At 41.7% G+C, this 27,907-nt stretch overlaps 1 protein-coding gene across 1 annotated transcript in view; it reads right to left on the bottom strand.

Moving 5' to 3' along the window:
• asic1b (acid-sensing (proton-gated) ion channel 1b) overlaps positions 1-18,622 on the bottom strand; it is a 198,388-nt gene extending 179,766 nt beyond the window's left edge. The window contains exons 1-2 of the mRNA XM_053867455.1: positions 17,560-18,622; positions 380-575 (exon numbers count right to left, since the gene is read on the bottom strand). Coding sequence (XP_053723430.1) covers positions 380-575; positions 17,560-17,921 — 558 coding nt within the window. The 5' untranslated portion in view covers positions 17,922-18,622. The remainder of the gene's footprint in view (positions 1-379; positions 576-17,559) is intronic.
• Between the last annotated feature and the right edge of the window lie 9,285 nt (positions 18,623-27,907).

Raw genomic sequence — 27,907 nt, 5'->3', positions numbered from 1 at the left:
ATTCTTATATAGCACTGTCACACGGGTCACGCAGGCTAAGTGTGAATACCTGCACCATCCAATAACCGAGGAACGCAAACCATCTAATAAAGTCACAGTGAGCAACCCATTTTTGAGCCAGTGACAGCAGCGACCCAAAGGTCAGCCAACATGTGACCTTTCTGAATGCAAAAATCAAGCTAGCAGAGAGCCAGTGTTATGGCCTGAAACACTCCTGCACTGCAGTGCGATGCTCCTTGACCTATGAAGCACCACCATGACCTCAGTCGCCATGTTTGTAGAAAACACATTAGTTTACAGTCCAGATATCATTGCCAATATTACAAAGTCTCCACACGTCATCATCGAGGCTCAGTCGACCCAAAAGGGAGTGACTCACCACTTGGAAGTCTTCAGCGCTGCACTCCATTCCACGGTAGAAGCAGGAGAGAAGCATGTCCTTCAAGTCGTGTCCGGTTCGATCATAGAACTCACGCATGTTGAAGGGGCGGGGCTTGTAGCTGTCAAAGTTTGCTCTTTCCTTCAGGACCTGCAGGACATTCTCCTCCACCAGGTGAGGGTCCCGGATCTCATACCTGAAGACCGGGGTGTGAAGAAATGGATTAGCCAAGTAAAAACTGTTCTCCAAACCAACATGCAACAATTTCTCTCGTAAAAACATGACAATGACCAAACCTTTATTTCCCATGTATTAAAACCATCCAATTGTTTCGGAGAACTGATTTCAACCTTTGGGTCTGGATGAACCATTCCACTGTTGTAGTGCATTATGAGACTTTCTGTTTGAGCAGCGCAGATCCTGCTAGATGGGGTCTAGAAAAAGACAGAACTACTGGCGCCACTACGGTGTGTATGGAAAGTCCTTAGCCGTGGCCTGCACACCAAAAGGGTGGAGTCTCCACTGTAAATATAGCCGACCTTTCTTGTCGAGCGAGTCAGTGTTTTCCATCCAGTCCAGCTAATTGTTTAGGTGGACACCCAGATATAACACATACAAGTGTATGTCTGCACCCTGCACTCTATACAGTTTTCCCTCACCTGGGTCACAGTTATCACTCAAAACCCATCAGAATTGTGGCTTTTTAAGTGGTTGTGAAGAATGGACGCGCATCTCTACTCTTAGACCCATTTGTCCTTTGTAGAGAGAGAAATACAATTTATTTTTTGAGCTGCTGAATAAAAACTGATGCTCCCCTTCATGTGTCTTAAACTGTAATTGCATTGATGTTACGTGGTTGAAACAATGTCAGGAAAAGAGGTTCGCCCCCACACATCATCCAGTTGTGCCATCTGTGGAAAAAAAAAAGTTGAGACACCCCTGACACACAGTTTCACTTCCTCAGGAGGTACCTTGTGAGACATTCACCTTACCATCACCTGTACTTGTCAACGTCTAAAATAATGGCACGGAAAAACCTTGTGAACATCGAATAAATAGCATTCAATAACCAGCTAAATCTTGAACAACGTGACCAGCTCTTAACCCCTGATGCTTCTGGTGGAAATTTTTTGACAATTGATCTGAATGAGCTCTGTGTTTAACAACGACCCATCAACATTCAGCACCATCTTACGTTCACCGTGCAAATCAACTTAACCTCAATTAACCTTTCTCCGAGAACAGACAGCCATGGCCGAATAATTGCCTCACCACGGGACACAAACCCATAATCTGACTGAGGGATGGAGCAAAAAAAAAAAAGAAAACTGAGCGTGTTTTGAATACATTGGCGGGTTTAATTATGTAGAATTAATAGGGGATCGTTGCTACTCATCTCACCTTCTCAAAGTTTCTGATTTAAACCAAGAATGCTTTGGAAGAATTTCAGGGTAACACTCGGCTTCTCCTATAATAAGATTAATCCTTTGTGTCACTGTTCAAATCTTGGATTGGATGGCGAAAGTTACATTTACAAAGCGGCACAGACCTAAATTAGAGCTGAATATCAAGCAAGAGCAGCGTCCTATTCTTCTCCTCCCACAGCAAATCTCAGAGTGACGGTTGTGTCTGACAGCAGTTATTTGTCATGGATGTGATCCGTTTTTCAGCCAGTAATTGAGGGTACATGTTAATGGATGTTTTCTTTATTCTGAGGTCGTAGCCAGAACTTCACTAGAAATACATTTTTTTTGGTTGGAGTTTGATCAATGACTGGTTGATTTGTAAAAACTATTCATTACACATTCACAAAGGATGGTTTATAGAAAGAAATAAACAATAAAAATGGAATTTAATTAAATAAATCAACTATTGGACTCATAAATCCAATTTGTGCCCCGGGGCCATTGAGCGTGAACTTTTACTGAGACTAAACACTTCCTTTCCACTGAACTACAGATCACTAAACAGTCGTCTTCGCCTCAAATTAAAACTACGCCGCACTTTGCTGGTTTTGCAAGGCGCAGGGGTTGATCCTAAAAACCATCTCACTGGAACAGCGAGCCCTCAGTTAAGCTCTTCCCTCCCACTGTAGTCACTGAATTATTTCACCACTGTGGATTTAATCTCTTCAGTAACCAAGAAGGTGTTCGCTGCTCGGGCAATTTGTCACCAAAGTGACACAAAGGTGCAGCTGGTAAAAGATGTTTATGGCTCCGTGTGATGCATTACGAACTCAGGGGAACCTCTTCCGGCCCTCCTTTGGAGAGTTGATAGCAACTTGTCTCAAAGTTGAATTAACTGTCAAAAGTATTCAGTTCAGATAACTGCAGTGCTGACTTTAGAAACTTGGTTATTTGTATTGTTTTCAGTATAAATGTACACCTGAACAACCATTATTCAGAGACAAAACTAGTATTTTTTTTTCACAATGACTTTTCTCTGCATGGCGTCCGGACTGAGATTGAAAACAAGGCACAAGTTGAACTGTTCTCCTCCATCCCGATGCCTTGTCCACACGAAGCTGGGTATTTTGGAAGATGAATCTTTCCCCTGCTGTTTTAAAAAATGGCATCATGCACACCGCATTGTTTTCAAAACACTGAGCGTCATGCAATGAATCTGTTGGCATCTGTGCCTTGGCCAGTGCGTCCGCAAGGGTTTGTATGAATGTAGAAATGAGTCTCACCAAGTAGTTCTGAACTTATTTTATATACAAGACAGTTTCAATGAAGATATCAGTTTCTGCGAATCTGGTTATAAGTTGAGGCGTGCATCTGCAGATCAGCAACCACATATGATTTAAAGTTGGCTTCTGATGATCTTAACTAAGTGTGTGTGTGATGTGCTTCTTGTATTATTCATTATAAATCGCCATGGAGAAAATTTAATTCAGGGGATGCCCTTAACAATCACTCCCATTGCTGCACACAGGCGATATAAAGAGAGATTCCACATCTTCACTTTTTAATGACATAAGTTGCAGTTTGGCGCTAATGACAGGAAAAGTGAAAAATGATGATGGACAATGTAAATGGGAAGTCAGTTGAGCTAGGTCAGAGATCTTGCAAGGACCTGGAGAGATGTGCACCTGGCATCACCACGTAGAAGAAGGCTGTGGTCTCAGTTGACCTGGGAAAACCTCAGTATTCCCCCAAAAAGCTAGAGGGAGTTTCTGTGGAAAGGAAGACCCTGGTTCCTTCAATTCCGCTGATGCCTCCATAACTCTGACTCGGATAAGAGGAAGAAAATGCATGGATTGAAGTAAAATAATTGTGGGTTCACTCAAAAATTCAGTGACTGCGTTTTCATGGAGAGAGTAGCCCGACTAAGGCAATAGCTCACCAAGTATGAATAGCTCACAATGTTCTCCTCCGTGGCGAGGGGTGTCGCTGTGAGATCTTCTATCCGTCTGGTTCCTCTGACCATAGAGGAAGAGCAATCGAAGCTGACAGGAAGAGAGAAGCCGTTTCAGACTGCTACACTGAACTCTGGAGACAGCGGTCGTGCTGACTGATGAACGTCCAGAATCAGGGCGTCGGCGCGACGGTTCAACGCTGTCACCATCATCAACGCACTTCCTTCCATAGGTTTTGGAATTAAACTCACAACTTTCTGAATAAAACTTAATATTCTGGAAATTATGTTGTCTATCAATAAATGATAGATGTGGAGTATCGAAAGCACAGAGTCGCGCCATTGATCGCCGGCGTGAGCCTTGACTAACTTAGCAACCATGTTGCTAACATGGTGGTAATGTTGTCTCCTTAAACCATCAAATCACATCTTCTTATCTTCTTCCGAGAACTAACAATCAAAAAGACATGGGTGAAGGAAGGAAGGAAAATATGCAGATCGCTGTCGTGGCAGGTTACGAAACACACTCGATGTCAGGTTTTATATGTGTTCACCGCAGACATCGGCTCAGACCAAGGAACACACATACTGCACATCTGGTGACACACATGACTTCTCCACTCTGTAGAAGGTTATTACACATCATTAGACCATGATCAGTCTGGGAGTTTGTTTACTTCCGCTGCGTAGCTGAAGCTCGTTCAGCTACTAAGCTACATGCTAGCTTAGTCCAGCTACTAACCGCATTATCCAGGTTGCGTAATCCGACTGAGAGAAATTTCACTTTCTCTCCAGTAGCTGGACAAGGCTGTTAACATGCATTTTAAAAGTCCGAACTTAGCCGGACTATCACAAGTCATGTAAACATGCTCACTGTAATATTCTCTATTTATTCATCAGATATTTTCTCTTTAAATCGTATTGCACCAGCATATCCGCACTATGCGTTTGAAGTTTCTTCAAAAGTGACATTGACTTTGCCGATCCTCAATTGTTTCCCCATTCCTCAATATTTTGAATGAAGTCTTGTGCGCTTCTGTGAGGACCACATTATTTTCAATGAAAGCATCGTTCGGATTTGAAATTCTTGTCTTGTACACTAGCCAAAGTGAAGTCACTACGGAGCGGCAAGAATCGATTTAGGAGCGGCTGAAAAGTGACACGGAGTTTCATTTACGTCAAACTGAGCGCGCTCAAGTCAATCACACTGGCGCACGCACGCACAAAGATACACACACCCCTGACCAACTATTCAATCATGTGCGCATCATTCACCACAAAGTTGTGACGAGCCATCACATCCATAAGAGGAGTATTAAGAAAAAGATGACAGCTGTCGCTCAAATGCCAATATATTTATGTGGAATCCTAAATCTAGAGCATCAGGTGTATCGACGTACAGACATCCATCCAACAATCTCCGATCATGAATTAGAACAGGATATAGGAACAAGGTACATTGTTAGTGTCCTTGTAAGTGCGACAGTGTTCCTCAATGTCAAAAACGTCCTAAATTACACAAGCCCCGTGTACTATTAATTCCGAGCGATGGCACTCAATTCAATTGAGTCGTTTGAAAAAGCTCCATTAGAAAGATTTATCAGCTTTCTGTCTGTGGCAGATGATCTTCAAGTGCCACTAAACACCTCCGTTCTCATCAGATTTCACCATCACACCTTCAAATGGCAAGCATTTCTCAAAGGGTGCAGGTCAGTTTCAAAGGGACACTATGGTGGCAAAAATAAATAAACAAATGAAAGACATAACGTGGTGGTGCATACATACATACATTTATTTACATACATACTGAAATAGAATTTAATGGTTTTATTTTAATTTAATTTAATTTAACCGTTTGCTCTCCAGACAACAGGGAACCTTTGTAAGTGCAGGAGTTCCTGGTCCACTGATCCCACTGATGCACAAGACACGTGGCAGCCAGGATGAGAACAACAACAACAAACATGGAGGAATCCCTGAACCAAATCAAACAAAAGCATCTGTTTGCTTTTGTTCAGGGATGTTTTTCGCTACACATTGGCCAGGGTTTCCACTACTCTGAATGTACTTGAAGTTCTTATAAAATTGAAATTCTTATAGAAAAATTTTCAAGACATTGAAAGACATTAAAAAGAACTTCAATATGGTATATATATATATATATATATATATATATATATATATATATATATATATATATATATATATATATATATATATATATATATATATACCATATTGAAGTTCTTTTTAATGTCTTGAAAATTTTTCTATAAGAATTTCAATTTTATAAGAACTTCAAGTACATTCAGAGTAGTGGAAACCCTGGCCAATGTGTAGCGAAAAACATCCCTGAACAAAATATATATATATATATATATATATGTATATATATATATATATATATATATATATATATATATATATATATATATATATATATATATATATATATATATACTTTCAATAAGGTATATATTGCATAATTTACATTATATTTTTATTCATTGTATATTTTATTTATTTTATTTATTTATATTATAATTTTTTTCATTGTATATTTTATTATTTCATTATATAATTAAAAACAATGAAATATGATTAAAAAAACATATATTTATGTAATAAGGAAGAATACATCTTTAAAACATAGGAAATACCAATGTATTTTCCTATGTTTTAAAGCATTATTCCACTTTATAACGCGCCATGACTATTGAAGTCAAATGTGGGATGAGAACAAGAGACCAGTGGAGACCAGTGAGCTGATGCGTATGATGGACGCACACAGCTGATCGAAGCCCTGTGAGAGATGGTGACGCATGAGTATGACGGTACTAGAATGGAGAAGTATGTCTGGTGTTGCAAGAAGGACTGTTAAAGAAGGGAAGAAAAGGTCACCCTTCCCAGGTGAACAGAAAAAATGTGACACAGAGAGAGAAAGTACGGACTACTCCAGCAACCAACCAGCTCTTTGGTGTTGAGGTTGTGTCCAGGTTTTCCCCGGAGGAGACGGGGGTTCAAAGATGGGTCAGGATGGGTTTTTTCGACTCTCTGTCACAAGTACTGTCACAAGATAAAAACATACCACGCGTTTGTGTTGACTGATGCAGTCTAAACAAAGCTCATCGGAAACGCACAACTGGCCGTGTTAAAGAGCAGGTAACCAATTCTGCATAATTAAATTTACTTTATCGCACTAGTGCTCCGCCAAGTGCCCATGTGACCACTTAAGGAAATAACTTGTCTCACAGGACCACAATGTGATTTGACGACTACAGTCCTGCAAATTGAATGATTTATTCTGATCACGCTACAGACGGAAAGCTATCTTTGTATTTGTCATAAGTCACATGATTCAACAGCACTTGTCACATTTAAATATCAGCCTAAAATATAATTAATATCCCTGGCATTTGGAAGGAAAACGTTATTGTGGACCTTTAAATATCAGGGCAGATATCAAAGGCCAAAAAAAAAAAAACAGTTCAATAGAAAGAAACTCTGAGTGGTAGGTGGCTAGCAGATCTTTCTCATCTGATTCTAGTGGAATGAAGACAAGGCTGTTTTTTGCCAAATTCCATCACTTCATCAATTCTTGTTGCAGTTCTGTAGTTTGTGCGACAGTTTTCTCATTGTGATTTAAGAGACAGAGTATTTTCTAATACTGCTAGAAATGGTGCCAGCAGTGGGATGGCAGTCAAAGAAATCCTTGGGGAAAAAATAACAAGGGATGATGTCATGAACAAGGACCCTTTTTTAAGTGAGGGAAGCCAGTTTCAGTTTTGAGTCAGTTCCAGATGAAGAGGTGCAGTCACACTGGCACAAGATCTTAAGAATGTCGGACAAGCTGGGAACAAAACACATATTTCTTCATCCTTCAGACGATCAATGAAACTCTAATCTCTCATGCTACTCAGCAGTATTGTAGTCAAGTCAAGACTACGGCACACAGAGACCAAGACATATATTCTAGCCAAGTCCAAACTAAATATTGCTCCAATGACAGCAGTTCAGCATGAAACATGACAGCAGATTCTTTTGCAGTAATAAAGAAATGTGTATGTCTAAATAACTATTAGGCTCAACATTCTATATTCTTGAAATTCATTTTGGTCTTACTCTTGGACTCGCCCCCATCATTGATCTCGGTCTTCACTAACACTACGACTCAGTTACCTGAATCAACCGTTGGTGTGTGTCAAGAATGAAGGAGAAAAAACACTCTACTAGGGAGGTCCAATATTGACACAGTGACTGTGCTGCTGTTTCAAATGCACAATGAGGTTGGTCGCATTGAACTTTAGACTTAGACTTTCTTTATTGTCATTGCACAAAAACATATCACTATATTATGGCAACGAAATTTCGGTCTGAGGCCTCCAGTTTCCAAAAACAAAACTATATGTCCAAAAATAAATGAATATTAGATAAATACTAGTCAACTTTCCCGATTCTGTGCTACCACGGGACACTTGTGCATGAAGGTGTTTCAGGTCCACTGGATTATTACACCGCTACCATTGACCCCAGGAGTTCAATTGCAATTCAGAGTTAATGTTTTCGAAGCAAGCCATCGGTAGTGTTAGTAGGTACTGGAGGTTTAACTTCTTTACTTTTATCGCTTTGTTTAATTGTTATGTTTTCTGTGGGTAATTTGGACGTGTGTTGTCTGTGCCTATATTGCATGGCTTCAAAGATGACATTTCTGACAAAGACCACAGCGGGAGCGTGTCACATCACTGTTGAGTTTTATTCTAATAAGGAGATACATTCTCTTATGGTGCATCCTGGTTGTAATTGAATTGTATCTTAAGCTTCTGTCTCATAAGCAACACAAAGCTGCCAGGAGAGCACTTAAGACGCTGCACTCACATCCCGGAGTCAGGAGGCTTTAGCAGAAGCGCTCGCGCTATCACAATAATATGGGTGGATTTTTAATATTGCCCCTGCCACTACTCCCAAAAGCAATCACAGCAAGCTCACCACATTGGGCTGATGCTGAAGTCTAAATTGGATTATGGGCCACAAGCACTTTAATTTTCTTGTGGGGACCAAGACAAACGAAGGAGCGTCTGCAAGGCTTCGCCGCCTCGCGAGAGAAGAGGTGGAAACAACACTGAGGTGATTTTGTAAGATTTGACAGCTTGCCTCTGCTAACACACTTGGCAGCTCCACAGTGAGGCTCACACTCCGAAGGAAGCAGCTGAGAAGCAACAATGAACACGTCCTGATTTGATCACAGCTAATCGCCCAATTACGGATAATTAAACCCGTTTAACAAGGAGAATGTCACTGTCTTTAAAATGTGATAACACACGTGTTATCTTCGCTTTATTATCAACACCTTGAGCGCCATCTGTGGCACAACTTGATTCTTTAATAGGAGGATAAATTGAAAACTCTCTGGTCTCACCTTTAGCGTTTGAGCTAAAGGTGAGACGCAGACAATAAACTTCTTCTTTCTCTTTCGACTTCTCCCCTCAGGGGTGGCCACAGTGGATCTTCTTCCTCCATCTCACCCTGTCCTCTGCTTCTTCTTCTCTCAAACCTACAAACCTCATGTCCTCCTTGACCACCTCCATAAATCTCCTCTTTCACCTTCCTCTCCACCTTCTGCCTGGCAGTTCCAACCTCAACATCTTCCTACCAATGTACTGGCTATGTCTCCTCTGTACATGTCCAAACCATCTCCATCTAGCCTCTCTGACTTTGTCTCCTAAACACCTGACATGTGCTGTCCCTCTGATATACTGGTTCCTGATCCTATCCATCCTAGTCACTCCTAGAGAGAACCTCAGCATCTTCATCTCTGCTACCTCCAGCGCAGCCTCCTGTCTTTTCCTCAGTGCCGCTGTTTCCAACATTGCTGGCCTGACCACAGTTTTGAACACCTTCCCTTTCAGTTGAGCCTAAGTACTTAAAATCATCTACCTTTTTTATCTCTACATCCTGTAACTTCACCTGTCCACTTGGGTCCCTCACATTCACACACATGTATTCTGTCTTACTGCAGCTAACCTTCATTCCTCTCCTTTCTAAGGCAAACCTCCACCTCTCTAGCTTATTTTCCACTTGCTCCCTGCTCTCACCACAAATCACAATGTCATCTGCAAACACCATCGTCCAAAGGGCTTTTTGTCTAACCTCATCCGTCAACCTGTCCATCACCATGGCAAAGAAGAAGGGGCTCAGTGCTGAGCCTTGGTGCAGTCCCACCTCCACCTAGAACCCCTCTGTTGCACAGATGCAGAAAATAAACAGAGAAACAGACAAACAAACCTCATACTCAGGTCGGTCATGAGTCAGAAGCAATGTTCTCATTTGGAAACTAGAGTGAGGTTAATATATCAGGTCACAGTTAAGAATGACTATTCAACAACTCTCCCCAGGAAACAAACCCAGCGTGTCACTTCACAACAGCACTTTGCTCCAACAACTTCTGCCATAGAAGTTCAAATAATAATGCTGGTCAGGGAGTGATCCCACTTCAGTCACCGGTTGTTGACAAATCTTCTCCTCACCAAAAAGACCAGGCTTCCCGGGGGAAAAACTGCACACAGAACTCAACACCTTAAAGTTAGCTCCAGACTTTGGCTGCATTGTCATGTCCGTATTGTTATTGTCATGTCCGCGCTTATCATGCTTTTATTCTTGTGATCCCCGGTGGTTCATTCGTTTCCGTTTCCTGTTCTCTCTCCAGCTTTCCGACCGACACAGCTGCCGTGCATTTGGTAATCGGACTTTCCACAGATATCAACTCCTTGACGCCAGCTTGTGTCGCCAGATGGTTTCTTCACTTTCCTAATGGTAAACTGTATGAAGACTTTGCTTCGTCTCTGCTTTCATTTTCAACCTCCAGGAGATTTCCGCATATGAGTATTTTGTCGATCTCACTTTTTGCTTTCTCATTGATATAGTTGTTTCCTTGTGTGTGTGTTTTCAACCACCGAGCGTTTTATGCTAATTGGGCCTCACGAGTACCTTCCGAGTGCGTTTGTGTTCTCCCCGTCTGTTAGGCTTAATTACAATTCGCCTCTCTTTTGTTTCCAGGTTTTCCCCAGCCCTTTCGTGTAATTCCCAGTCCGTGTTCTGGTTCCGGCACCTTTCGTTCGTCTGTGTAAAACCTTGTCTTGTTCATTAAATTATTTAATTGAATCTCGTCTCCGTGCCTTCGGTCGTCCAGCACACGTTGCACCTGGGTTTAACCTTCAGACAGCCATGACATGCATGTTTCCATCGCTTAAGACAAACAGTGCCAACACATGTTTTGTTCTTTAAAGGGGCATTGGAAAGCAACACAGCAAAGCTGATGCTTTATCCTTAAAAGAACAAAATGTTAAGTTAATTTGCACAAGATGTACAAATGACATAAATGTTATACAAAATATCAAAATAAATAATAATCAAAATATCAACTTTTTTTCTTTTATGACCAAAAATAAATGCAAATTAAAAGGTTTTTATAATCTTGCAAATCTCAAAATGTTGCAAACCTGGTTTGAGTACAGCCTGTTTTTACTTGGTTTATACTGGGATCTGAGAGCAGGTTTCTGAAACTACAGCCATCTGCTGCCCCTCATTTTAATGAGAATACAGCGCGATGAGACTTGAACTGCTTAAATAAGGCAACTTTTCATGTAGATAACATAACTGAAGGACAATATCACTGGAGGATAGTCATCAGCAGAGAGCTGCAGCTTATTTTCAAACTCACAATGGAAAACAGCACGCAAGAGACAGTTCATTGTAAAGTAATAATGTTAGGTTTGAGCTGATGTGTCAGTAAAGCAATTCATTTAGTCAGCTTTAGTGAAAATAACCGCTAAGTTAGCAGTGGCATGCTATTATGTTTTTGTCGAGCTATTTGCAAACTTTACTTCACTGCACTCCAGCTACTAATTCCCTTAAAAGTACATGCAAATGAAGACAGTTCAGCAGAAAAAGCTTGATGATCTCGCTCTACTGTGAACCTCTCACACCCCTAAAATCAGATCGGTGAACTTGCTGAGACGGCAAACACCATTAAAGTTACCAAGCGTTACATTTTGTGGGACAGTTTGGCTCTGAGCAGAGCGGACATGTACCAGCTGCAAAACTGTAAGCGGACGACTCGCTTCTCTGACTTTCATGAGCTGATCCGACACATTACGACTGCAAACCTCGCACCTTTAAGGAAAATACACTTACCTTCTCTAAATGTCTCAGAAACTGCAGCTGTGTAAAAAGCCAAACAGGTCATTGGACTGACATTTGTGCCAACAAAAACATTAAAGCCAGTCAAGAGAGACAAACAAAGATCTGGCTGATGCAAACTTGGTTTCACAGTGTTTTAAATTTTCATGTGATGCGATTCCCGTTTTTGTATCTCAATGAACAGTCATTGCCCGAGTCGTCTTCGACATGTTAAAACACAATGATTGCCTCTTTATAGAGCCTGACTCCAATTCTTTTAAGACTCCTGGGCATTAAGTAGCTCCGCTGCGCCAGACCTCCCCGGGGAGAGACAGAGTAAACCTCACATGCTGATTAAAAAAAACACTTTGCATACTACCAAGAAGCTTTTACCGTATTATTTATTCATTCATCAATAGATGCACATACTAAGTAGTTGTCAGGTATGATCCTTTCATTCGTCAGGACAACAGGGCGAGTACACAAGCATCTGATTCATCAGTTCAGAGGATCATTTTTAAGGATAAATCACCTTGTTTTATGGCACATCCTCTGAGTGGTTTATGCGTTTCATAATGTCAATGGTAGTAAAGTGGCTTGATTCGATGTAGTGAGGGAAAAACAGATTGAATGGGAGAGAGGTTTGACTGGATTTGGATTCCATGGCTTTGACGTTTTCAGGAATATTGGAGACAACTTGGTAAAATCAAGATGTTTGTGACAGGCCACTGTGATGCAGGTGAACAGCTCACTCTCTGGGATCGGATGAACATAAAGAACAACAGGCAGCAGTCGCTGCATTCATGGACGATTAAATGTAATATTAATATTCTCCACTGGGCTCTCGGGCAGGACCTCAGACCTTTTGGAACAAGGTAGGCATGCCGAGGAGAGGAGCGTGCCAACACGAAGTGAACTCGTGTACATACGTACAACAGTTAACTTTCACTCCCTGTTCACTGTTGTGGGGAGGGCTTGACCCTATCCCAGCTGACATTGAGCGAGAGGCAGGAATAGACCTCGGACAGGTCCCTGGACTCGTGGTTACCACTAGAAAAATGAAATTGTACTCTACAGTAGTTTATTTGAGGAAAATCTGAATGAAAGACAGGAGTGTTATACTGGGATCCAACATTATTATTAAAGCTGCTAAAATGAGCAACAAATGGGACCTTTAACTTCAAACTTGTTTCAACTTGAGATTTACCTGTTTACCCCTAACTTTTATACTGCCTGCACTCCACCTTCCTGTCGTGTATTTACTAGAAACAGCTCAGTTTCAGAGCCCAAGAGGCGGCGCTATCTGTTAAAAAATTATTGGTTGTTCAAATCCATAGAACTTAGTCCAAATAGTGCCATCTAGTGGGCTCTCAAAAGGGCCACACTGTTTCATGAAGTCTCAGGAGCCCATCACTAGTTATAGCACTCCACTGAATTGGGCATTGTCACTTTAACAAAGACTCAGACCTCTATTATTGTGAACATTTCACTCTACAATTTTTTATCATGAGAAATGTCAAATCAGCCAAAAGATTCGTGGATCTCAATGGTAATCCAGAACATCAGCAAAATGAAATCATCTGTTGCTTATATTAGACGTTCACATGAGAACAGTTCCTCTCCTCTACCGTTTGCAGTTCAGTTCTGAGAGCTTTTACCACTACATTAGTCAACATACGTGCCTCAGCCATTTCATCTGTATTGGTTTCCTCTGCATGAATAAATGAATAAACACACTTGAATCATAACGCACAGCTACTGTGAGCATAATTTCTCAAACAGACGTTGCACATTGTAGCTCTCACTGAAAAGGAACCTCCCTCAAGGCCACATGTAACTAAAAGGGCAGGAAAACAGAATGTGAGCATTAATCTGCCAGACACTCCATAGCTTAACAAACAAGTCTAATTACACGGGTATAAAGTCTTGTTCATCAGACAGCTTACGAGACACCAGTTAATTGCCTCTTCTGGTGGGTCCCTCCCAACAGTATGTCAGCAAAGTCCAGATTTCGCCGGATGTAAACCTACAACTCCAGCCTGAAGTGTTGGAATCTATTCGTTCTGTAATATTCAAAGGTCACAGACACAAAGACCGTCGAAAGGAAAATAGAAAATTGGATTTATATCAACATGGTGTGTACTATAGCTCCTGCTGAGCCTCAGGCAGCACAGCTGTGTCAGTCAGTATGCTAAAAATACACTGAATAATATTTTCAACACGTGTTACTTTTTAGTGGATATAGGCAGACGTGTAGGCGCGGGAAGTGAGAGCTCGCTACATTGGATTTGGCTCCAGTGAGTGGACTTTCTGAGAGCATGAGGGAAGTTGTTTGTCGGTCTGCAAAGTAACTCAAAAAGTTATGAACAGATTGTAAAGAAATTGCCTGTGAATGGGTATTGTCCTGACATTTTAAGTTTTTAAGTTATCTATATGTATGTTTAACACATTTTGCATACAAGTTTCTTTGTTGGTTAAGGAAGCGATTCATTCCTCAGTTGGAATGTGAAATCTAACTGAAGTTTATCTGGACTGTCATCATAACAATAAACTTGTTGGCTCTTATTACAATACAGTGCGAAACTCACAGTACTGCAATATATTGCAATGTACCGTATCGCCACTCCTGTATACGTATCGTATTGCAAGGCATCTGCCAATAGACAGCCCTACCTTCAATACGCAACTAACCATCTCACGTGAGTCCAACAGCCTATGGCATTGAAAATGAGCAGGAAATCAGCTGCTTGGAGGAGGTCTGCACTCTGTGAGTGCTTTTCACATAAAACTTTTTTTTTTATTGTATAACCATATGTGTAATTATTTTTACAATTATACAATTATGTATATCTCCAGTCACTTTCAGATAAAATCAAAGTTTAAGAAGAATTTTACTGCATGTCATTTAACCTGAGGAATATTCATTATTTCACCCGAAAACAAACCAGTAGAATTAAAAAGATAATATGTTGAGCTCAGACACACACATGGAGATGGGGACAAGATGAAGATACACGAAGGACTCGGAGGAGGACCACCGGCAACTTTTGACATTTTTGGGGGAAATTTCTTCCCTTTAGATCGAGCATGCAGATATTTGAACATCTATTCAAACATCTTCTGAGCACTGACCTGAATACGGAAGCACGAGAAGCTCCAGCAAATTGGGATTTCACATTAAAAAATTTAATACGGTTTTGGAAATTCTCAGTCATGCAGCATTCAAATTTGTTGGGGGCATTTGCTTTATGTGTGTGGTATGCAGTTTGAGCAGGTGAGGCTCAGCATCAGTGAGGTTTTTAAACCCTTGACTGAGATATTACACCAGAGCCTCTCTCCACCAGTGAAAGAAAATGAATCAATCTGCAAAATGAGGAGAGAGAGTTTCACCTGCAGCACTGACTTTCGGGGCATCTAATATGAAAGCATCATCCCTTATATTTCATCCACGTGACTACCATGATGGATCATAAAAAGCAGCAGCTGTTTTCAAATGAATGTCGGGTTATATTTCACATGGCTTCTCACACATGTGGCATGGACTCGAGGTGACAGTATCAGTAATGTCACTACATTATTTAATAACTGCGCAGCCTTCAATTCTAATACAGAGACCTTTTCCCTGCTTTTCCCCTTTTAAATTACCCCAAGCAAAAGGTCAGTCCAAGTTCAATTTCACTCTCGGCCTTTAAAAGCTTTGCCTATGTTGTCTGGAGCTCCCTGTGGCAAACAGCAGTGAGACAGGTGTTAGGAACCTGATTTCCACTTCCACGTGACGACCAGGACAATTAACTCCGACTGAAACACATGTGCGTTAGACAGCCGGGTCACACGGAGACGCAGCGTTTTCATGGGTTTAGTTTCCAAGTGAAAGCATGAAAATAGGGGAAATGATTGCGGTGCAGCTGGATAAAATGCGCCCAGTTAAAAGCAGTGGGATTCAATTTCTGTTATCTTGCATCGCACAGTGGACATAATAAAATTCAGAATCAACAGCTAAAACCTCACAGATGGAATTCCCCGAGGCGTAAACAGCGAGCGTGTGCTGGTTTGTTTTAATATATTGCTTCTTCTAAAGGGTGCCACATGGAAGCATACAATATTACAGTCATTAGGGAGGGAGATGATGCGATTTTTCACCACTGAGTCCAACCCAACACTGAACAACAAGGACTGTAGATTCAAGATATCAATTTCCCCCACCCCCAAAAAAAAAAAAAAACGGACTGTTGCCACATGCACTGTGATTCCAGCTGTCTTCAGAACTAATGTGGCAAGAACAGACAGATTCTATTGGGGTTTATGTTTACGGCAACAAACAGTAAAGCATCATCAGTGCCATATAAAACTTTTCAGTAGAGGAAATATGATAAAAATTATGTGTCTTTTTCGGGGTTGCCAGAGCAGGTCTTGATCATTGCCCCTAGTAACAGCATTCCTTTTCTCATTTTTTGCTTGGATTGCTGCCAGTACTTGGAGTATGTCCCGCTCTTGAATAGGTTTCTTCATCAGGACTTTAAGCACCAGTCACAATTAAATCACCCAAAACATTTACAGTGTCATATGGAACAGTTGCACAATATCATCTGGATGAGTGAAGATCGTTACAAGGCGCTAACAGCTACATCTCATTCATCAAAAAGAAAGAAATATTCAGCAAATAATACCTCTAGGGAGACACAAAATATTACTTTCCCTCCTGTATTCAAACCTCTCCATGGCCAAGGAGGAGTCCCACCAAGCCCAGCTTTGTTGGTAGAGACACCGGATGGGAGCCACACACAGGCACAACCAACTGTTGCATTGTAAGGACTCAGAACAGTGGACTCAAGCATAAGAAACCCACACAGGCGTGACTCAAGGCCACTTGCGTTACTTCGAGGATTCAAAGGTATTCACTTGGTTGTGTCAATCTAAAGGTTCCGGGGCTCACCAAGTGATTTAATGTGGCCCACAAAAATCTGTAGAACAATTGTCAGTTTCAAGACAAGCTCACTGTTTTTGGCGCAGACCGTTTCCAACTAGATTTTGGATGACAGAAATTACATCCAATTTGATGAGAGATGACAGAGGCGGATGTAATGAAATGTAACATTTTATGAAGCAAAACTTCTCCAGGGTTGCCGAGTGTCTCTGTGTCGATTTCAAGTGTGACGCACTAGTGTCAAACTCAAGGCCTGTGGGCCAAATTCAGCCCGACAAATGATTTAATATGCCTTCAGTACAGTACATACAATGTACTTCAATGATGATTTTCATAGCTGCGTTTACAAAAAAAATGAAGCTAGAAAAAAAAACCCTCCAAAAATAAATCAATAAAAAATAGGAACACACTTTGGCTTCATAGAGTGTGTGTGTTGTGTTATGACAGTTCAAATATTTTGACACCAACCAGGTGAAAAAGACAAATTTCACTTTTTGTTTCCTGTGTACTGCATATCGACCAATAGACACTTTTGTGTCCCTTATTGTCATTATAAAGTGAATTTACCTCACAACCTGGGCTTGAATACAACGGTTTTATGCTTATATGGAACATGCATCATGAGCACTCGGATTCGGGGGTGCGTTTATCATGGAAGCCTCACAACTGCACGCTTGTTGCGAACCCTCTCTAAGTGTAAACACGCAAACTCACGCACACCCACCTGCCGTTGAGCAAGGCCAGCAGCTCCCCAGCATGGTACAGGTCATTGCGAGTGACCCTGCTGAAGCGGAAGGAGTTGAGGTTGCAGAAGGTGACCGCAGGGAAGTTCATGAGCGTGGCAGCCACCTCGTCCAGCTTGGTGACGTGCGGGTACTGGAAGTAGAACTGGACCCGGTCCACGCACACCAGCACCAGCACGCCCAGGGAGCCCAGGAAGAACAAGATCCACAGACTCCTCTTGATGCACATCCGCTCATAGGTGAACATGTGGGAGATGCCGTGCAGGGTGGACCTGCTGGCGAAAACTTCAATCGGAGCGGGTCGCTTGTAGTCCATGTCCTCCGAGTCCGCTTTCAGATCCATTATTTCCGCGGGTGACTTCCAGTCGCGTTTTTTTCTCCAGACGGATAGACGCGTTATTAACGTGAAGGGGTCTGCGCGTCTGCGAAGTTCACGCCCTGCTATTGCTCATGCGGTCCTGCGTCAGAAGACATCCAGATCAATCAAACTCAAGCGTCCTCTCAGTTCAATAAAAGTCGCGGATCCGCGGCGAAACACGCGGGGTCGAGCGCACACGGACGGATTCCGCCGCTGCCACTTGGCTTATATTCCCTGAATTGCTACAATCGCGTCGCCTCTCGGGTGTTTAAGCTTGAGACATTAGCGGCAGAAGAGGCGAAGCTGGTTTCCTCTCAGTCCGCGCCAGCAGCTGCATCACACGGTCAGATCGCTTCCACGGTGCGCCTCCGCTCCGCTCGCATCCATCCATCCATCCATCCGTCCTCCTTCAGCGCGGGGGCTCCACAACAATGCGGCTAATTACTCCACTTGATTCCCACTGGTGGAGGCGACAAGGGTGGGGGGAGTGAAAGCGATATCCCGGTGGAGAACCACAAGCTCGGAGGATCCGGTCACCTCGGAGGCAGACGCGCTTGTGCCTGGATCAATTCACTTCGCCTCAAGCCGAAGGAGGAGAGGACACCGGGACCCCCACTGAGACAATCGCTGTCACTGAATTCACCACGTGTCAGTGGGCAAATTGAACATGTGGTGTTGTTATAAGATAATATGGCACCATGGCTCGCTCACACCGCATGTCTATGGCCGGGCGCGACTTCCACGTTCCAGTAAACACCAAGACTGAGCAGGTTGTTCCCCGCCTGCAGTGGTCAGTACAAGGGTTCCAGGCATGTCCTCCTTTGACTCCCTCATTGGTTGAGAAGTGTCTGCTAAATATTAACCCTTTCAGGGCCAGGGCTTTTTTTTTCATTGACAATTTCCATTTTCATATCAGTATTTCAGAAGGCTGTAGCTTAAAAACTGTTTTTAAGAGATAAAGGTACATGGCAAAGATAAAGGTACATGGTAAAAGAGAAGACATTTCAGTATTATTTGGAGTGTAAGGCCTCTTCTTTAGTTTAGTCTCATAATATTATGAAATTAATCTTGTTATGAATTCTTGATATTATATATGAGTTTAATCTTGTAATACTTACTATTAGTTGTGTAGTAGTTACTTTATGCTGTACTGCACCTTGGTCTGTCTTGATGTCATAAGTAATTCATTTAAATAAGAAAATGCCTTGTTGCACTTCATAATTTTGCAATCTAGCAAAGCGTAATAGTCCCACTGTCTCCATGGCCACTTTGACCATGCTCCCTCCATGTTTTGACGGTGAAGCAACAGTATGTGTGGCTTGTGTGCTGTCACACAAATTGACTCGCTTTGATTTTGCTCGTCACTTTTTGTCTCCCCATACGATTTTATGAGGGGATGTATATTCCTCTTCAAAATCTGAGTCAGACTGAGTCAAACTATCTGTTACATATTTTTTTAATGACGGCAAAAAAGTTAATCGCTTTAAACTGGAAGAAACCTGGACCACCATCTATTAAAAATTTGGGGGGGAAAATTGTATACTGTATGGAAAAATTGACAGCACAGCTTCAGTTAAAAATGGACAGTGTCCAAAAAAGATGGAAACAGGTGACGGCATACATCCTAGAGCCCTTGACCTCAGTATAATTCCCTTTGCATTGGTTTATGGGGTCATTTAAACATGAATGTGAATGTGTGGACATTTGTCACAAGGGAACATGTTCTGTGTCTTAAGGGAATTTCTTTTGTATTTATTTTTATTTTTGTTCTCTCTCTCTCTCTCTCTCTCTCTCTCTCTCTATATATATATATATATATATATATATGTATATGTATATATATTTTTTATTATGATTAGGCAATTAAAATGTATTATTGATTGGTATGTGTAATTGTCAAATGTCATTGTAATTGCCTGTCAAATATTACGAATGGCAATAAAGAAAATTAGAAAAAATCAGTCAGGCAAGTTCACATTCTTGCTCTCTGTTATGCTCTTATTACAGAATTGCAACATCACTTGTCTCCTCGACTGAGGCTAATAAAATGTGTTGCGATACAATTCTTGTATATTAGCTTTGTTAAACTATCATATCCAGATGAGTAGGTCTCATTCTTGGTATTTGTTGTGCTGTAGTACGACACAAGCACGGCAAGAAACTATATTTCACTCCCGCATATCTCCTTGTGCAGACAGACAGACAGACAGAAGTACACTGGTAGCAGCCTACTCACATGTAGATACAGAAATGAGATACACAATAATAACTGCGTATGCCAGCCCACATGAATCCCCTAACAAATCAATTTTCCTCCACTACAAAGTCTCTGTAGCTGCCTGAATGGAACAAGCAAATATGTCAGCGGCAGAGAGCAAGTCAAGCAATAAGGCAGATGTGTCGCAACAACGCCCGAACCAGATCTGTCACAGAAACAGTATTGCCAAGAGGCGATGGGAGTTCACCCATGAAATTGTTCATAATGCATCCATAATTGCCTTTTGCCAAAGTATCGACTCTGACAATGTGGCCGTCATCCGTAAAGCCTGTATCTTATATTGACTGGGAGGATGAGCAATGATCACCTCTTGCCCTGATGAGGGGTCTGGCGGCACGTGCCGCAGCCCCGCTGCACAAAGTGCTTATTTGTGGGCAACAGGTGCAGGGACTTGTGTTGCATGGCTACACATGTGTCTGTTTTGTGTTCCTTGGTTTCACAAAAAGAGGCAGTGTTGCACTTACATTAATCTGCGGAGCATTATCCTCCCTAATGGGCCAAGCCTTTTTCATTGATGGCTTTTTCAGGAGCTCCAGCATCCCGGCGCACTCTAATCACCTCCCAGATGAATATGTCCAAGTTAAGTCATTTAAATGAGAAAATGTCTTGTTGCACTTCATCATTCTGCAATCTGGCAAAGCTGCATGATGAAAAATTAAAGGTGTTTCCCCATTTCAAGTTGAATCAAATCTAATCTAATGCCCAAACTAGGAGTGAATGAATGCTTTATGTAATCGTTTGTATTCTATAAATTGCACATTAATATTCCTCTTACTGTTAATCATACATTTATATAAACAATTTGAAATCATGCAACTGAAACATATTACAACATTTCAAATCACTCCTGAAATTTAACTAAAATCTGTCAGTTCTTCAAAGTGACATGAAAGCTAAAATAACACATTAAAATAAAAATTCTAAAATAAGAATAAAGGAAAACAAACTAAATACATATAGTGAAACCTTCAAGTTAAACCTTTTAACCGATATTTAAACACAAAAAAAGATATGGGAGACTGATATCAGCAATGCTCATAGCATAGGCACTGCTGCCTCCTCGCTCACTTTTATAAGTTTGTCACACTTCTCATTGCTTAAAATCTGGAATCAAACGTCATCATTCAGTTCCGGAAATGATCACATAGTCATGTCATTGAAGCATGTTCCCAGTTTACGCTTCTTAAAATGACCTGCTGGACTCCTCACTACATGACTTAAAGTCTCAGCACAGAGGATCACTAGGGATTCTCCAGCTCCAGTTGTTTATTTGTTTTGACAGCAATGCCACTTGTGGTCTGCTGTGTGTGTGTGTGACCACTCTTAGTTCCGTGTGTATTCGATCAGTCCACTAGTCGACCAAAGGCTCTGTACAGAAACGGTCTGGTCCAAGTACATGTAGTGCTATACACAATTCATTAAAAAAAAAAAAAAAAAACACTACTGTCGTACAGTTACTCTCCTTCATACTAAAAACCAAACACTCGACTACATCTGTAATGAAGTCGCAAAACATTCATATTGATATGACTTGGCTATTTTCATTCATTCTCAAGCGTGAATGATGAGTGGGCAGCGATGAAAAAGAAAAATCCAAAATACAGATTTTAGTCAATAGAAATAATGTGAATGGGCGTGACAACCAAATGTGACAACCAATTTTCTCAATCAAGCGTAAGAAGGGCCCATGTGTGAAAGATGTTCAAGTCAGAATCACTCCTTTTTTTATATATAAATCATTCCAAGAGTCAGATGCACACAGTCCACAAGGCTTTACTGAGCATTGCTTTGCGATGCATCAAATCAGAAATGTCAGAGCCAGTGGTGGGCAGTGAGTCCCACCACAGGGCTTTGGGGGTCACAAAGATGCTCCATCAAGGCAGCAGCACTCTGTGTTTAAGTAGGCGCCCACACAGTGCCTACTCTCCGCTTTAGATGCAATAAAGTCAGATTCAACAACAAGATGTACAGTTTCTACACTGTCATTCACAGACTAAATCAGCACTTGTTTATCTATGACTGTCGTTCACATCCTTTTGCTCAACTGAGAAATTACTCTTCAGTAATAAAGCCAAAAAGATTCCCACAGTCCAAGGACAGGGAAACCATTTTGTTGATGCTTAAATTTGGAAATGTACCGGCCGATCCAGTTCCTAAACTGGTCACATGGTATGACCATTTGCAAGGCTACATTTACGTCATGGGAGATTTAGAGTTTCTCCACTACAATTCATTGAGTAAATCAATACTTCTTTATCTATGGCTACGTTGCTCATCCGACAAATGAGTCTTAAACAGGGAAGATTTGGAATCTGATGGTCTTGAGAGTGAAGGTTCAGAGGTTGGAGCAGCATGGCAGCTGAGCCAAGGACAAAGCTCTCCAATTTCAGATCCATTCCCATCTTCATCTGTGGTCATGCCCTGCTGGAACCGTCACCCCCTCCTGTCGCCATCCCATAGTACAGGTGAAACAGAGGTCATTTCACTGTATCTTACAATTGTGAGGCCACATTTTTATACAGCACCTTTACTAGTTGTGTCATTTTTGTTTTCACATTTTTGTTCATGCTTTTATATTCTAATGGTTTTCTATCCATGTAAGATTTTGTCGGAATTCATCTCTTTGTCTGCTTGCAAAGTAACTCCAAAAACTTGGAACACATTTGAATAAATTCCTGGGAAATGTAAAAAATGGGAAAAGGAGCAGATGATCCAGAGACATCTGGATCCAGTTGGCTTGTCATGGACATTGCCCTCTTTCCTGTGCTGTGACACCAGGTCTCCTTCTTTTGCTTGGAGTCGAACTGCGAGCGACTTCACTACTGCCACCTTGTGGCCTTTGAGCTCTCAAATGAGGGGTCTGCGATCTCTGAGTTCTGATCTACTTTTGAACAATTTAATTGTAAATTTTTTTTTTCTTTTCTTCCCAAATCATGTTGCCTTTTGGTTGCTTGTGCTATTGTTTATTTTATTGACAAAATGGATTCATTTTTAAATGTTTGTCATAATTGGATCCAATGGCACTGTTGAAATTGCCCACTGCAAAAGATCCCAACAGGAAATGAAAAACCTGCCGTACATTAACAGTTCAAATGAGCAACTGTGGTTTTCACTCAAACAATTTGTGAAACAACTGAATGTTTGAAAGCTTAGACAGTTGCGGAGAAAAAGCGAGGTTGTATATCTCAGTCAGACTTTAAGCTGAAGCAGAACTCATGTGGGTTTACACACACGGGACACGCAATTTGTCTGCATAATGCTTAGCGCCATGCCTTCATTAATATTTCATTTGGATAATGAGAGTGAGGGAAGCGTTACACACATGCCATTATTGCGTTTACTCCTTCTTCTGTGGACTGACGATAGCCTGCCAGCTGACTCAAAGAGAGCTGGCACGGACTTGGAAGACACTCTGGGGTACAATTGATGAGATTTTCAGACATCACTGGCCAAGCAGCTCACAAAGAAAGCAAGAGAAAGTTGCCCTTGACTTGAACCTGCTTCTTGCCCCCATCGAGAGTCGAACTGAGCGTCGCCGTGGCACCCCACCACAGGATCTCAGACATTGTCAGGCGAACGACAAGGACTCGTCGGACAGATGGCCATTAGATCTGCTCATGATCATCTGAAAGTTGGAGCCCAGTCGAACATGTACTGCCGTGGCGGGGAATGATCTTTAGTGAAGGATGCCTTTATGAACCGCCGGGGGGGCCACCAGCCAAAGAGCTTTCACACACCCGACTGGGCAGCATATCTTTTAAAGCACTCTAATTAAAGACAAAGCTTAACCACTCGCTGTTCTCACAAGCTTTCTGTTTCAAGAAGTTAAAGCTCATATGAGGGCACAAGCAACCAACTGTGGCTCAAACTGTCACAAGGTCACAAGGTCTGATTTGATTCTTTAGCAATATTTTGATATGTTGCATATTTCTTTATTGATTTATTTTTAGATTTGCATGAAAGTGAAAGGGGGGTTTTGCCTAAATATTTGTTTGCCGACTCATTCTCACTCCAAAGGCGTCCCATAATGTTAGTTGGCCTTTATCGTTCTATGTTGACACAGAGGTCATGATTGCATTTTGACATGGAGCGACTGAATGAAAGAGCTGTTTCTTGTAGCCGAACAACCCAGTGCTATTCAAATGGTTCATAAGTGGTGCGGCTGAACCATTTTATTTCTGGTGTCGGCTGGCAAACTGAGAGACACTACAGCACAAAGATCTGTTCATTGACTCGGTTCAATTTAGACTGAAGCAGAAGAAGCCTTGAGCTTGACAACGTCAGACTTAATCCGAGAAGTTGGTCGTGAAAAGAGTGAAAAAGTACATAATACTACATCTTAACCCGTATTTTACCCCAGCGTGTCGACAGGAGGAAGCAGCGAAATAACTCTGTTAAGTGCTGTAGATTGTTGTTTGCCTGGCAGGCGGATTCTCTCTGATGACATGCATGAATTTATATTTCAGACATCATTTGTATCTCAGGCAACAAAGCTGCACTGACTCACTGCTCATATGTGCATATGACATTTAGACTACATACTAACATAGATAAAAATATTCTCATAGAATCCACCTGATAATTCTTATTCAATTGGAAGCGTTAGGTTTTCTTCTGGGCTTCATGTGAACATGCCAGTAAAGCAAAAGTGGTGTGTTTACTAGCAGACCCAGGGGTATAACTTGATCGATCGATTGGTCAATACGATTGCAAATTTTTTGAGAGTCCCGACCAGTCCAACTCACTAAAATACACACAAGACTCACTATTTTAAAAGGAATAGCGCAAATCTATTGAATAACAATAATACTGAACCATATTGTATAAAATAAATAACTTTTATGCCGTTTTCAATGAACAATGAACAGATCCAACCCACAATGTAAACTTCACGAGTCACTCATGAAACACGGGAATGCTGCCCTACAACCTGACTGTCTGCTCCTGCTTTCATCGACTACATGTCCAGGGAGTGAGCAGGTCCAGGTGTGCTGTTAGCTAGAAAGGTCCGGTCTTTGATAACAGAACTCGGCTGCTTGTCCAAAACAATAAACTCCATTAGCATCCCTCATGGATGTGAGGGATTGACCTCACTATTCTCCACATTCTGCTATTAACAGACTCGTGAGTGCGATTGTCACTTTGAGGCCGCTAAATGCGTGTGTTTGATCGATATTAAAGAAGTTATTGAGCCACTGTTTGACTGACACAGGATCAGGTGAAGCACAGCATTAGGAGCTGGTGACTGAGACGCACAGATGGACTTGACTAAAGGATGCCAGAGTATGTGTCGACAAGAGTGCCTTTCACTCTGTGTGTTCAAGCTTATCTATCCTAGAGAGGACACCTCCTTGTGAGTCCATTTTGCCAGACCCCCAAAGGTTAGGTTTAGGGTGAGAGCTTGTATCAATAAGCGGTCCCCACAAAGATGGTGTCACACACCTCTGTGTGTGCTTGCGTGCATGTGTGTGTCTGCGTAATATGTGACACAGTGTGTAATATGGTGTCACATTTGTGTGAACACTTAACCTGAAAATGCGACCATAGACCTTGTCGTTATTGTCTTCAAATAGCGTCATAAGTAGGATAATCGCTGCCCAAGGCTACGTTTTTACACTGAATGAAAAACCAACAACTCTGTTTCTGCACAGCGATGTCCAACTCTGCCGCTACTAGGTGACTGGGTTGTCAGTGAGCTGAACTGCCATTTTCCCTGTGATCATTAAAAGAATGAATCACTAAGGTTGTGTCCACTTTACTTGAGTCAGTGCAACATTGTGAATGACACATGGTGGAGCTTGATTTATCCACAGCAGCGGCCACCTGAGCTTGAACGTTTGTTCTTAGGCGCAGTTGTTTTCACACCTGCATGCAGAGTGATGTTGAGAGAAACAACATTGCCATTGAGGTTTGAAAATATGATGCCACGGCTTTAGTTTTTGTTTTTATTCTTTCATTTCATTTCATTTATTTTCCCAATTGGTCATTTATCTGCGCTGTTTTTCAAGTAAATGAAAGTGCTTTTTTACTCCCTTCAGAAATGGGATCACACTTCAGATTAGGGAACATTTATTACCCTAAATAAACTACATAGTCATGAGTGTATTGTCTTGTTATGATTGACTCGATTTTACCCTGGAATTGTCAACAACAGCAACACCAGACAGTGAATGACACTGTTGGCAAACAGTCACGAAGCCATGGGAGACATAGTAGTTACAGGTGGATGTATACCAAATGCTTTGCCAGAGAGGCAACTACGCATGCGCTGACATTTACGATTGTATCTTGAGATAATAAAATACTAATTATCACAAGATAAAAATAAACATATGCATGTCACTTCCAGCGATCCATAGAAATTAATACATTGTTACCCATTTATTTTCTGAATATCTCCTACAAGCAACTATCGCTGCAGTTCAGACTTACCAACTAAAATTTAAATTCTGGACCCTGTTTTCAAAACTATTCAAGCAGCATGCGGAAGAACATCCAACACCAAACAGAGTCGCAGTCTATCAACAAACTCACTGGAGTTTTTTTAATCTCTTTGTATTGGAAGAGAGAATTTTACATTGCAAGGTCAGACACGGGATTCCCTGGGGCCGGCCTGAGAACAGTCACCATACCAAGGATGAATACTGAGCACCCTCCAAATAAGCGAGGGCAGACAGTGGAAGAAGTGGAATAAGAAGTGGAAAATCCTCCCTTCTTCTTCTCTCTTCTTCTTGGGCAATTCAGTGCAGACTCTATATTCGATCATTCAGTCACCTGTGCACACGTTAGTTCTCCACCCAAGCATATTAACATCTATATTCCACTGTGGAGCTTCAACTTATATTCAAGTCAGACATGACGGAAGGGGTCAGGTCGTAATGCATGCCACTGTGTGAATGCCACGGACTTGTTGAACTGCAGTAATACAGCTAACTAAAACAGAATTTTATTTGTATGACAGCGTTTGACCTCAGCCAGTTGTCTCAGACATGCTCAAGCCTGGACTGCAATTTGCCATCCAAGCCTTTGTTTTGTGTCATTCGGTGTCCCACGAGCAAATTTGGGAATCTGCGGATCAAGCCACCAAAGTCTTGGCTCTCCCGGAGCCCAATCAACACAAAACCTGACCTCAATTGCCCTTCTAGCAAGGTGGTGGGCCCATGAGAGGATTAAAGCAGCCAAAGCTCCTGCTCCGCTCCCTCTCTTCTTCTTTCAACTAGAAAAGTTACTCGCAGAGATGGTGCAGTCTCATTATTCCTGAGTCCCGTCTACCCACTGCCTCTCTTTATTCCATTGTGTTTTAAATTTCATGCTTTGACTGTTTGGCACTCTGAACAAACCAACCGTTCTACTTCTCCACTGTCTCTCAGGTGCTGTGGGACACTTCTTAAAATAGGCACATCCCAAAAAACATTGTCCTTCCCATGTTCATGCGGCGAACCTCTACATGCAAACAAAAGGAACTGCCTTCTTTTATCTCTCTTGGACTCGCCCGCGCAAACCTCCCAGTGAGAAAATGAAAATGTAAATGCTTTGCTTTACTCCTTTACGGTGCTAAGTACTTTGAACTTGAATACTTATTCTGTTTTATATGCAGGAACAAAGGACTAAATTCAGTATATCCATCCATCACACCTGGACTTGCCTGTGTGGAACCCATTGTTAGTCCGCCTCTAAGTGATATGCGCTTGTC

Source organism: Synchiropus splendidus, chromosome 6 (assembly GCF_027744825.2).
Source record: "Synchiropus splendidus isolate RoL2022-P1 chromosome 6, RoL_Sspl_1.0, whole genome shotgun sequence".
NCBI classification, from domain to species: Eukaryota; Metazoa; Chordata; class Actinopteri; order Syngnathiformes; family Callionymidae; genus Synchiropus; species Synchiropus splendidus.
The sequence above is the reverse complement of the archived record's forward strand: the minus strand, read 5'-3'. Positions and strand labels throughout refer to the sequence as shown.